This window comes from Aquarana catesbeiana, linkage group LG10 (assembly GCF_042186555.1).
Source record: "Aquarana catesbeiana isolate 2022-GZ linkage group LG10, ASM4218655v1, whole genome shotgun sequence".
Taxonomy (NCBI): Eukaryota; Metazoa; Chordata; class Amphibia; order Anura; family Ranidae; genus Aquarana; species Aquarana catesbeiana.
The window spans coordinates 254,026,798-254,040,832 of NC_133333.1; the positions used below are offsets into that span (position 1 = coordinate 254,026,798).

General features: G+C 40.0%; 1 protein-coding gene across 1 annotated transcript; it reads left to right on the forward strand.

Moving 5' to 3' along the window:
* The first annotated feature begins 515 nt into the window (after window positions 1-515).
* LOC141109918 (uromodulin-like) lies at window positions 516-13,246 on the forward strand. The gene is made up of 9 exons (XM_073601172.1): window positions 516-522; window positions 2,015-2,122; window positions 4,280-4,494; window positions 5,443-5,597; window positions 7,314-7,553; window positions 9,373-9,529; window positions 10,455-10,527; window positions 11,076-11,114; window positions 13,182-13,246. Exons 1-9 carry the CDS (start codon window positions 516-518, stop codon window positions 13,244-13,246), a joined length of 1,059 nt encoding a protein of 352 aa, XP_073457273.1.
* The last annotated feature ends 789 nt before the right edge of the window (window positions 13,247-14,035 follow it).

Genomic DNA, 14,035 nt, shown 5'->3' on the forward strand with positions numbered 1-14,035 from the left:
GATCTATAGGAGAATGTACAATCAGCTTCTACTGTGTATGGTCAACTCAGTAGCTTTGATAATTACAGGTTTGAATCTTATCATTTGTTTGGAGTTATAAATGTGTATATATATATATATATATATATATATATATATATATATATATATATATATATATATATATATATATATATATATATATATATATATATATATATATATATATTTATATATACAGTATTAAAAAAAATCCTGATCAAATATTGATAAGTCTAGTATGTTACATATATAAATATTGTAACATATAGATGTTTGGTGTTTTTTTTTTTTTTTTAATTTGTATTTGTTTTGTCTTATTTTGACTGTATAAAACTATATAAAAAATAATGCGAAACTCTGTAGGACTTTTTTTATTATTATTATTATTACTTGCTAAATTGCAAACAGAAATTGGTTACTCATATAGGATGTATTTTCTAGGGATCCTGATCATCATGAAGACAACACTACTGCTATCTGTACTGTGCGCTGTCATGGCGGGTGAGTGAAGTTTGTCTCCTTTTATCCTTTAATAACACATCTGGAATACAGAGACAACGATCGTTGCCCAGAAATTGGCGGGTATGATCCGGGAAGGGCAAATGAACAAAAAAAAATGATTAATTAATTTAAAATATAATTAATTAAAATATAATATATTGCAGCGTGCTGGTCCTTAGTGGCAGCTGCTTTAGTTTTCTTTTTTCAGCCTTTTTTCACATATTTTCACCTAGTGATCCTGCCAGCCTTCCTGTTACATCGCCCGCTCTCACCATATTGTGTCTATGAACAAGCAGTGTTATTGCCTTAGGACCACAAAACACCTCCACCTTTCCTCATCCACATAACATAGGAGGAAGGGGTCTCTGTAGCTGTAGGGGGTCTCACACATGAAAACTTGGCAGAACTGATAACACTGTTTGAGATAAGACTACAGCATACACAAGAATGTACTACATTTCTGGCAGGATCAACAGGTATAACAAAATGAATTAAAGATGTAAGGGCAACCCCGTGCGTCTGCTAAATAGCAGTGTGGTTTGCCTGCTGGTGCCGGATTGCCTGTGATTTACACACGTTCCCACACCAGCATATATGTGAACCTCGTCTTATTCATGAACACTAGACATGTGCAATTCATTTTGTTCCGAATTTGTTTTTTAACAAATTTTGACAAATTCCTTAATTCGGAAACATCCAAATTAACGAAAACCCGTGTAACAATTTTTTCCTGAGTATTCGTAAATTTGCATATTAGAAAATTTGTAAATGCGTACATTTGAAAATTTGTACATTTGAAAATACATAAATTAAAAAATTTGTGAATTCGTAAATTCGAAATTCCTGAAAATCCCAAAACCCAAAAATTTGAAAATCTGAAATAATGACTAACTTTTAAATTATAGGTATTGGAATTTCCTTTCAAATGTGGCTGTTAGAGAATGTAACGAATACGAATTTATCCAAAGTTAAGAATTATCCAAAATAACGAATGCCGTATCTAAACTAATGGAATGTAACAAATTAATAATAATACCAATAATAATAAAAAAAGTTTTATTATTATTATTTATTATTAATTAGATTTGTTCCATTTGTTTAGATGCGGATTTCCGAAATTCCGAATTTTCGCATTTATGAAATTACAAATTTTTGAATTTACCCGAAAACGGAAAAAAACAAAACAAATGAAACTAAAATGAAAACGAACAGTGCACATGTCTAATGAACACAGGGGAAGAGGGTTGAGGAGCACTTTGTTTACGAATTGTAACACTTTTGAAACAAGTTTGTATATTGGAACATTTGGATACAAGTTGCAGCAGTTTGACACAAATTGGATTGTTTGGAGCACTTTGAAAGAAACCAGGAAATGATCTCTGATTTATTTATTTTGATCCTTGTATTACATAGTAGATGGATTTGAGATCTGTTTAGACTTCCACACAGGAACACAGGATGTACTTTCATGTTTTTTTTTCTGTCTCTCCAGTGGCTGCGTCTCTGACCTGTGGAATGGAAACCTGTGCTACTGATGAGATTTGTAACAGTGTTAATACTGCCTGCCAGTGCAATTCAACTTTCTACACATTTACACCAGGTATGGTATATAATACAATGTTTACAACGGATCTCATGCCTATTGAAACCAAATATTGCATTTTCCCATAAACCATATGAGGTCCATGTAACATACATAGTACATAGTGGGAAAGTGTTATGTCCCATTTACACCCGGCTGTTAAAATATTGATTGGTGGATAGTAGAGGTATAATCTGACTGTCTGCAGGCTGGCTGTCGCATAAACATGTACACTTGGACTGCTGTGAGTAATATGGAGACTGGAGTAGAAACCATGGCAAGACCCCACAGAAGGCAGCTTATCTTTTCCCAATAGAACAATCACAGTTTGCACCGAGATTTGTGGCTTAGGGAGGTCTGTATAGGACAAATCCCGAGAAAGAGTTATCTGCTTCTAAAGGACTCCTGTGTGCTCCCCATACCAGACTTTCTGAACCCGGGTTCCATGGAGGTTGCATGAGGTTCCTTGAGAAAACTCTGCCTCTCAGATAAGTCATTGCTTCACTCCTGCTGAAAGAGAAATCTGGTGGGGGACAACTGATATATACAAAGGGGTGGGGTCTTTCAGGAGACAACAATGACCATCTATGGACATATAGTCAATGTTGGAATCAAAATGCCTGAAAAGCCAATGTAAGGGAACGTTACAATGTCAATTAATGTAAAAACCAGTACACTGACCATCAATGTAAGGGGGCACTACACTGATCATCAATGTAAGGGGGCACTACACTGACCATCAATGTAAGGGGGCACTACACTGATCATCAATGTAAGGGGGCACTACACTGATCATCAATGTAAGGGACCAGTACACTGACCATCAATGTAAGGGGGCACTACACTGACCATCAATGTAAGGTGGCACTACACTGACCATCAATGTAAGGGACCAGTACACTGACCATCAATGTAAGGGGGCACTACACTGACCATCAATGTAAGGGGGCACTACACTGATCATCAATGTAAGGGAGCACTACACTGGCCATCAATATATGGGGCACTACACTGACCGTCAATGTAAGGGGCACTACACTGACCATTAATGTAAGGGGGGCACTACACTGATCATTAATGTAAGGGGGCACTACACTGATCATCAATGTAAGGGTGCACTACACTGATCATCAATGTAAGGGGGCACTACACTGATCATCAATGTAAGGGGGCACTACACCGATCATCAATGTAAGGGAGCACTACACTGACCATCAATATATGGGGCACTACACTGACCGTCAATGTAAGGGGGCACTACACTGACCATTAATGTAAGGGGGCACTACACTGATCATCAATGTAAGGGGGCACTACACTGATCATCAATGTAAGGGGGCACTACACTGATCATCAATGTAAGGGGGCACTACACTGATCATCAATGTAAGGGGGCACTACACTGACCATCAATGTAAGGGGGCACTACACTGATCATCAATGTAAGGGGGCACTACACTGATCATCAATGTAAGGGGGCACTACACTGATCATCAATGTAAGGGGGCACTACACTGATCATCAATGTAAGGGGGCACTACACTGCCCATCAATGTAAGGGGGCACTACACTGATCATTAATGTAAGGGGGCACTACACTGATCATCAATGTAAGGGGGCACTACACTGCCCATCAATGTAACGGGCACTACACTGATCATTAATGTAAGGGGACACTACACTGATCATCAATGTAAGGGGGCACTACACTGATCATCAATGTAAGGGGGCACTACACTGACCATCAATGTAAGGGGGCACTACACTGCCCATCAATGTAAGGGGGCACTACACTGATCATTAATGTAAGGGGGCACTACACTGATCATTAATGTAAGGGGGCACTACACTGATCACCAATGTAAGGGGACACTACACTGACCAACAATTTAAGGGGGCACTACACTGATCATCAATGTAAGGGGCACTACACTGATCACCAATGTAAGAGGGCACTACACTGACCACCAACAATCAATGTACTGTATGTAAACTAGAAGTTTATTTGGGATTTAAATCTTTGACTCTGTGGCAGCTTACTCCCCAGTCCCTGGTCACTCTTGCCACCCTAAATTGGGTATATATAGAAAACCCCTATAGTGTATAATGTACATCAATCACGTCATCGTCACCTTCTCATCTCAGAAATGCTGAAGGATTTTACTCTTTTTTCAGGAAGCCTTCCATCTCCAAATCTTACTTGTACTGGAGCAAAGTTCAATATACAAGTGTCAAAATGTTGGTTGGAAGCAAATGGTTATAATACGTCCGATATAAGGCTGAACAGCACCAACTCCGAGTGTGTCGCAGTAAAGCAGAGTCTGAATGGAATATGGGAGATGACCCTTCAGCGTCCATTGATAACCTCTGACTGTAACACAGTTCCTGTGGTAAGTTCTCCTGACTGTTTGTTATACAAGAGAAGTAAAAACAGATACATTAAAGTCTGTATAGACAAAGATTTGATAATTTAGGGTTTGAATGGAATAGAGAAGGTGTAGAACGCTTGTCATGTCTTTATTATTGTCTTTGCCCCCAGAAGAGTGTTTTACCCTCTATGTATTTTTTTAAATACATTTTGTAAGGAAAGAAATTTCCAACCAGAACCAGAGAAAATTGAGTACTGTCCGTGATACTTTTTTTATTTGCACTAACATACAATTTTTCAGGACAAGCTTTCGGGGTATGTCCCCTTCTTCAAGGTCCAAGCAGTACTGATTCACAAATTTTTAAGCAGAATGTTAAAGAAAAAAAAAAAAAGAAGAGAAAACCAAACAGCGACAACCAGAACCAGAAACTTTTCTTGCATACCTCTGGCTCAGAAGAACACATTAAATAGTAATAAAGCCTAAGTTTTTGTTTTAGCCTAATGCATTCATAGCATTAATGAAAAACATGCCCTGGTACATTTATAAATCCCCCCATTATTTTGATAGGAGGAGAGAACAGAGTGATGAGTCCTGTGCTTCTCCTTTCACTGTCTATTCACAGGCTGGGGGTGGGGGGTCCAAGGGGACCTTGAGTTCGAGAAAGTGGGTTGAATAATGCTGGCCATCAGACTGAGGACATCATTTGGCAAAAGTACCACTGGGGGAAATCTCTGCATTGAAGTTAAATATTGTAAAGCTAGTTTTGTTATTTTATCTTTTGGTGGGCTATTTATTTGTATCTGGTTGTTTTGAGCTGGAGTTCTGCCTTAACAAAACTGGAGACTTCCTTTTTGACTTGTCAGAGAATACGCTGACATTAATAGTAACTATTTGCTAATGTGCAGTTTACTGTATGGCGGTAAGTTTTCTGACCTTGTTTAATGACTTATTTGATTCCTCTCTCTACAGATGAATGCAACCCATGTTATGTACACAAACCAGCTGTATATATTTGGAAAGACAGATCCAATCCGAATAACAAATGACGTTGTCATGAATATTTCCTGCTCTTACCCGCTGAATATAAATGTCACTCTTAATGTGACACTGCACCCAATAATTGGGTAATTATGATTATGTACTTTCAGGAATCCATGCTGGCGATCTCTTATGATATTGCATTCTAGCATCTATTCTTGTATCTTCCCTACAGTAGATGTTAAACTTATAGGTCTGTAGTTACTTGTTGAAGACCTCAATCCCTTTTTAAAGAAAGGTGCTAAACTAGGCTTGTGCCAAGCTTCAATAAAAACAAAAGCTTAAATATAACTGAGCTCAACTCTCTGAGGACACATGGGTGTATATATATCTATAAATCTATAGATATATATATTATCAAAGCAAATCTCATAAGGTTGTCTAAAGGTTGTCTAACATGTCAGCATTGCACAATCTTAAAGAATCCAGACAAAAAATCACATAGAAAAATGTACATTCACTCTTTATTAGAGAGAAAAATAAAGATTCCCCCTAGGGTGGGATTTTAAACGGCAACAATGCTACCAAAAATTAAGACCACTGTTTATTGAGACATATAAAATAGATTCAATTCACTCTTTATTAGAGATAACGGGTTAAAAGTTGGGTTAAACCCCTTGTGCCAAGCCTCAGTAAAATAGAAACAAAAGCTTAGATATAACTGAGCTCAACTTTCTGAGGACACGTGGGTGTAAGCAACGTGGGCCAAGTGTTTTCAAGTAATAATGTCAAACTGAGAGTTAATGTTCCAACAATAGAAGAGTTTTTAAGGCCTTTGTTTCCTACCTTCCCTGTGCTTCATTGCTGCAGCCTCCTTGAGGCTCTTTGGCATTCAATGCTTGTGCATTCCCTTGCCATGCTGCATGGTTCCTTCCTCCTCTCCTTAAGACTCTACTGAGTCCTGTAGTGACTTCAGAGTCAGAGGAATAAACCATGGCATCCGCTGGGACACAGTCCAGAAATGTTGAATACTGAAGAGTCTGGTGGAAGCTGCAGCACTGGACCAATGGACAGGTAGGAGACATTGGCTGCTAATGCCTATTCTATTTCAGGAATGTTTCTTCTTGTGTTTGTTCCAACCTGACAAGGTCACTTAAAGGAGAAGTATGGATTTAAAAAAAAATAAACATACATACTCTAGGTTGCAGTATCAATGTGATTCTGCAGTGGTCCCCTGTCGGCTCTGAGACCGTAAACTAAGCAATCACATGGCTACTTATTGCTCAGTTTTTTGTTCTGGTCTTAGTGGAGAGCGGTGACTGGCTGTCTGTCATGGCTCTCTGCTCTGCTCCTCCAGCACTCACAGGAGCATCAGGCAGAGGAGGAGGCTCGTCCTGCTGGCTCCAGCTCTCAGCTAAATGTTGAGAGGTGGATCCAGCTGTCAATCAGGCAGTTGATTGGATCCTGACAATAATGTCAGGAACTTTCCAGAGCCTAGAGAGGCTGTGCCATTCCAGCTGATAGCAGGCAATCTGGGTCACAGGAGAGTAAGTAAGTGCGCTCCTGTGACCCACAAGAGAAGTATGGACAAAAAATGTGTTTGGTGTACTTCTCTTAAAATATTTTAATGCATATTTATTTTTTATAAACGTTCATTTTAAACCATTGTGGTGCATTTGAAATCGTATATCAGCTTCATTGCTTCCATTCGTATACACAGAGCCGATGAAGATATCTAATAGGTTTGCTCTTTATCCACAGTGTAAAAAATGTCAATTCTCTGTATAACATTATTGATGCATGACCACATACCTGCAAGGGTTTCTAGGTAGGTAACCTTCTGTTGTGTGTTTATTTTCCAGGACCACAGTAATAAACGGCCCTACAGGAAATGCAAGTTATGCAGCTTTAATGATGGCCTTTAAAGATAATACATATACGACCGCTCTCTCAGACTCCGACACCCTGACGGTGGAAGATATTATTTACCTTTCAGTGAGAGTACCAGATCTGGATGCGAACACCTTTAAACTCAAAGTGGTGAATATTTATGCCTCTCCTACCAATTCAAGTGACCAAAAGTACTATCTTCTTCAGAACGGGTAAGTACACAGTGCACTGGGTTAGCAGTTCTGTGTCTTCTTTGTACACTTTGACTACAGAAATAATTCACTAAATACACAAAACAATACTCAGTATAACCTTAAGGCCTTAAGGCCGGCCATAGATGGAGCAAATTTCTTTCCTGCAGACACAGACAATGTTGACAATGTCAGTCTGACCATACATGGCTTGAGACTCACAATGTCTATGGAGTATGTTGCTGAAGGGTTGGCATGACGTTTTGAACTAATCTGGACAAGCCAACTTTCTAAAGTGATATAAATCCCGGAGTTCATCTTTACAGCCCAACTTAAGTCAACTTTTTTCAGTTTTAGATAAAGTGGAGGAAGGGTTGGAACCCTTGTGAGGTGTCTGCAGCTACTTTGAGGCACTTTCTTGTTATTGATCTATACTTGTGACGCCAGGACTAGAAATAAGATAAGAAGAGATAAGGTCATCAATACAGTATGTCACAGACTGCAACAGAAACCAGCAAAGAGGTTCTTATGCTTCACCACACCGCTTGCTGTCTATGTCCTCACTGGAGAGATTTTCCATCATTTTATATCCCCGTATTTTTGGTGTCACCAGGACTGGATGCGAGGGAAAATTTTGCTTCGGACATCAATACGAACCTTGAAAAGAGACTAGGGAATAGGAAAGTGGCAACATAATTCAGGGATGTTAAGGAGTCCACCTTTATCAGGGCTTTGGGAACTTGGTTCTATGTAGAGGTGCTGGACTCCATAGGGTGATGATGGTGAACAACCCAGCAATCTTTATTTATGGCGTTCCCAGCTTCTTTAGACAGCAAGCAAAACATACCTAACAGGGGATCAGGACCATCCTAATGCATGGGCACTGTCCAAGGGCCCCAGGGGCGCGGGGGCCCCATGATAATCCTGCGCAACATCATACTTGCTAACCGTCCCGGATTTGCTGGGACAGTCATGCTTTTTACTAAGCTGTCCCGGGATGGCTGTGTCCAGGGCAGCGCCCCGGAACCTGTACTATGCCCTCCTGATCCCAGTATTTTGCCCTTCTGCTTCCCTCCCTAAACTCGGCCCTTCTGCTTCCCTCCTGGTACTGTGCCTTATGTGTAGATTAGCCTTTGATTCATGGCACGTTTTCTTATTGTTTAAAATCGATTTTTATTAAAAGTACTATGCTTTACTTCTATCAAGGATTTTGGACAGGCTGGTAAGGGCCCCAGAGTGTTACTTTGCCCAGGGGTCCATGATGCTATTAAGGCAGCCCTGCAGGGGATCCAACCCTTTCCCACACTTTACCTTAATTAAAATATAAATGTTTCAACTACAGAGCGCTTTTGAAATGATAGAAAATTTCAATGCAGGTTTGAATTAAAACTTGCATTTTTGCTTGATGTGTTTTCCATTGAAGGGCCCATTCACACCACCTGTTGGCGGGCTGCATTGCTCAAGACAGGACCAACACATTGGCAATCCATTGTTTCCAATGGGCCCAGTTCACAGCAATGTGTTGGTCAGCATTGGATGAAATACCTTTAATAACATGCAGATTGATGTATTTCATTCGTCTCAATGCATTAAGGAGAAAATCATGAAGGTGTGAGGAATTATGGGTCACAGCACATGTATTCATTTCTTGTGTATGGCACAATGATTCCACCAATTACAATGTAATTTGTTCAGCTATTATATACATATTAATAATGAAGACATGCCATGTATTGTTCATCTATAATATACAGTATATATATAATGGTATATGCCAGGATTGTGTTCTAATCTTTAGATTACAGTAACTGAAAACTAATGAAAGTTTTTCTGTATCCAGGTGCCCATCTAGCCAAATTTCTTCTGACCAGCTAACAGTTGACAGCAATGGAGTCGGCACTGAATCTCGGTTTCCTATGAAAGTCTTCCAGATTACCAGTTCTAACACCGTCTATCTCTATGCCGATCTTGCACTCTGCACTACTGATTGTAATTCGGTAAGACTCAACATACGCATAGAGGGTGTTCTATGGTTTCTGTGCCTGAAGCAGGGGGCAGGGTTTTTTAGCCATACACACACATACTAGTACCAGTTTAGACAGGAGCCAAATATCCTACCTGCATGTCCTTGGAGGAAACCAACACAAGCAGGACATTCAAACTCCATGCAGATAATGCCTTGGCTGGCATTCAAATTAAGGTCCCCAGTGCTACATGGCAAGAGTGCTAACTTTCAATCTACTGAGCTGCCTCAAAGTCCACAGTTGGCTTTCTAATTATTGCACGGCCTTTTTTATGATGCTTGGTGGTGTTTATGGACTGAAAATTAAATATCAAAGATACCGGCTTCCCTCTTCTTTACCTGATCTTCTGCTGCTAACCAAGAAGGTAGAACATTGCTGTGTGTAATGAGCACAGTTGCTGAATTATTGGCCAACTCTACACAAAAATGGTGACTAAAATCATATGCTGGCTTCTGATATTGAGATACCACCACCAGAATTCACAGTTCTGCCCATCTGCTGCAGCCATAAGATGGGATGAGCTAGGGTTTGGCCCAAACCCAAGTGCATCTCTAAAAAAGATAATTGATGGTTTCATGACCATCCCTAATAAAGACAATTGATGGTGTCATGCTGCCCTGATACAATGTAGAATAAATAGGTGATTGTTAAATATGACTTAGAGAGACTGAAACCAATGTGAAGGGGAAATGCAAACTATTCTAGGGAAGTCCCACCATTGGAGTGATTGAAGAACCTGGTGTGCCCGCATTCTCCACTGTTTCCTTTGTGGGGATTACACAGATAAGGGAGGTTGTGACTTTAGCATAGCTGGGGTATTTCTTGGATACAATTTACAGTATCTTCATCGATTTCACTTGTCTGAAATTTCTGTTGAATTACTTTTATTTCCTTACAGACCTGCAGCCCTCAATCCAAGTCAGATGGTTCCCCGGACATTGCAGGAAGAGTCAGTATCTTTTTGGATGCATGTAAGTCATCTCAGGTTCACTATTTTGTTGCAGTAATTTTCTGTTTTCCTGCAGTCACATTTATTAAATCCCAACTCCAGACAAAACATTTCTTTTCTTTTTTTGTTTTGGATAATGTGGGAAAAGAGTTAAAGCTTCTGTCAATTTATAAATGCTGTCTTTGTTCCCTGTGGGGGGTGGGGGGGGGGGGGATTTTCCCTCACTTCCTTTTCTGTCTGATACCTGTCACCTGACCAGGAAGTAAGGAATAATGTCCCAGAGGGGACAAAGCAATAAAAACCTGCAGAAGTTCTAACCCTTAACCGTTCTAATAAAAAAATGTCTTTATTGCTCCATGTGTCCCGTATATTTACCAGACCAAAGAGGGAGCAAATTACCCATTGTTAGGGATTATAGTCAGGGATTACAAACGCTTTGACTTCTATGGTGATCACTACACAATTTTTTCAGCCTACAGTGAATGTAAATATCATGCGATATATCCAGAAGAATGAGTATCAGTCCTGTTGAGGTCTCCAATTAACAGATATGTTTCTCTTTTTTTCCAGCTGATACCTATTACTATTTAGATAACAGTTCTGCTAGAGGTAAGTAATCCCTTACATTGAGAATTTTGTTGGTTTAATGTGATGTAGCTAAACATGTTCAACCCCTTTACAGCAATTTTATATGTGGGGGTAGGGCAGGTTGACCTCAACATCCAGCCCCTGTATATATGCATTGCTGTCTTGTTTGGAGAGCTCTCCACCGGCACCCCCAGAACTGTGACTGAGCTGTCACCAAAAGCTCACAGTCATCTGCTGACAATCAGCAGTTGGTAGGATTGGCTATGGATTTTGTCAGGGCTGTGCAGCCAATTACAGTGCAGCATGATCAAGAGGCCCTTCTACTGGTCTTTGGACATCAGGACCCATTTAAAGCAGCAGCTCCCACCAGTATACATGAGTTAAAGCTGAATTCCAGGAAATAATCTAAATTTCCAGATAGTAAAAAACATTACATTTTCACACTGATTAGGTCATCTCCCTGTTCACTCTGCTCTCTCCTCCTGTCAGCATGTACCTTGTTAACACATATGCATGCGGCACATTAATGGTGCCCTGTCTTTGTCCTGTTTCTTCTTCTCACACTCTGGCCCTGCTGTACAGGGCCTGCAAAGGGCTGATACCAGGTCACATTCAGATGCTTACACTGCTCGCATTAAAAAATGCAAAGCAAAAATATTGTCTCCTTTTGACCCTTTGCAGATTCCTATTACTGGCCACAGAAATAGTAAACTCCCCCAAAGAGATATGTAACATTTCCCATTTTGCCCCATTTCATCTGTCGAATTGTAACAATGACAATCACTGAGGGGTTTTTTATCTATATATTTCTATAGATACATTTAGTATGTATCTAAATATTTATCAATATTAGTTTTACTATAGAAGCATTAAGTTGAAGAGTTATCAGCACTGACTGAGAATTTCAATCAGAGAGAGACAGTCTGAAGGCAAACAGCTTCTCCCAGATAGCAAGCAATTAAGCTGCAAGTTTGAAAATGACTTGCTAAACTATTGCTAGACTTGCCAGGCATCACAAGTTTGTTGCAGAATTGCAGCAAATCCGCATTGCATGACTCCAGATCAACTTTCTTTGCAAACATTCTGAAAATCTGCTGCAAATTCTGGTTCAGTTATGTTGGACAAAAGTCCCCCCACCACAGGGGGGCACTGTGGCTAAAATTCAAACTAGAACTTGTGCTTCAAGTGCTCTGCAAGTGTACAACTTGCCAGTGACAATGTGCAGCAAGTTAACAGACTCACAATTCAACACTACCACAAATTTGTGGCAAGTTATCCTTACTATCTGGGCTGTTCTGTCTTTAGTAAACACATAATGTTCTGTTACACCAGCATTATAGATGTATATCTTGTATTAAATGTTTTTTGGTGGTATCTAAAATGGAGAGGATCTCTCTGTTAGGCTGGGTTCACACTTAGTGGGAGTTTGGCTCACAGCAGGGGTCCGGTGCGTCTCTGTTCTCTGTTTCGGGGATGAATCAGGCCCAGATTTTTTCTTGAATTCGGACCTGAAACAGAGCCAAAGACGCACAGGACATCTGAGCAATCCGTTCTGCGACCTCCACAGAGATGTGTGGACCGGCTCCATTGAGAGCCAGGCACACTCTCCTGTCATGCGAATTAAATGCGGGGAAACCCACATCCAATTCGGATAAGTGTGAACCCAGCCTTAAAGTGTATATCCACCCAATTTTTTTTCTTTGGAAATAGTCAGGAAGGATAAGAACCCCTTTTGGGCTTTTAATGCTACCTTAGATATCTTAGAGAAATTTCCCTTTGCTTACTGTCCCAATGACAATGGTTTCACCAAACAGAGTACAGTACGAAAGGGTCAAAGTACCTATCAGTTTCTTTTTTTTTTTGCTCTGTGTCCTTGTAGCAGATTTTCCCTCAATTCCTATCCGGTAAAACCATTGCCACCTTGACAGTAAATGAGGGTAAATCTCTCTAATGCCACCACGCTATGCAAAAGTTAAGAAACAAACATTCTGGTTGGACATACACCTTCAAAACCTAGAATTGATCAGAAGATCTTCCATAGAAAAACGAAGCCGCTCCATTCCTAATATCTCTTGTGTGTTGTTCCAGGTTTCTCCATGCCTTGGACTTTGTCTGCTCTGATCTTCTCCTGCATCTTAGTGAAACTGATGTAAACCCTCCGAGAACCGACCATCCCGGCACCATGAGACTTTGTCATATCGTCACCCCCAATGCTCTCTGCAGAGAGAAGTTATGAAGCAATGTTGTATCCTGTTCTTTTTTCTGTGGATGGTGTTTGCTGCATTATATATAACGCTACCTAAGATAACTTGGCCGCTGTGCGTCCTGCTTATCTCTCATTTTGTACATACTTTGCTCTGCCTGCTTTATACCTAAATAATTTATTGTGTTGTATTTATTGTACAGTAGGAATTGTTAATGAAGTAGACAATATATATATATATATATATATATTGTATCCCTGGAGAGCGCACCTTGTACTTTCTACTGTTCTTTTACATATAATAAACTGCAAAGTAAAGTAATTCAAAGTGTTTCTTTGCCTTTATATTTAGTCATTGCTGGTGCTCTGGTCAGGGGAAGGTGCCTCCTAAGGCATAAATAAATCCAAAAAACAGAATTTAATATATCGCAGCTCACCAGCCATTAGATGTGGTGGCTGCATTTTAGCGATCTCTATTGGTTGTGGAGTAGAGAGGGTGTGGGGATCTTTGGGTAAGGAAAGATTTGTGCTTGGAGGGGAAGGCGGGGGGCTACAGTGATATTTTGTTGTTTTGTTTTTTTGCCTGTGTGTTACAGTTAAATATCCCTGAACCCTACATTATATGTGCTATTTACTCCTGACCCCTGTACTCTGTGAGTAATTGTCCCCCCTGAACTCTTCCCTCTGTGTATTACATACTCCTGACCCCTGCACTCTATGTGGTATATACTCCTGACTA

Bases quoted from the DNA above. Each gene is read 5' to 3' on its own strand.
- LOC141109918 (XM_073601172.1), top strand. The intron at 7,554-9,372 runs GTAAGTACACAG...TTCTGTATCCAG, and splicing joins TACTATCTTCTTCAGAACGG to GTGCCCATCTAGCCAAATTT. The intron at 10,528-11,075 runs GTAAGTCATCTC...CTTTTTTTCCAG, and splicing joins CAGTATCTTTTTGGATGCAT to CTGATACCTATTACTATTTA.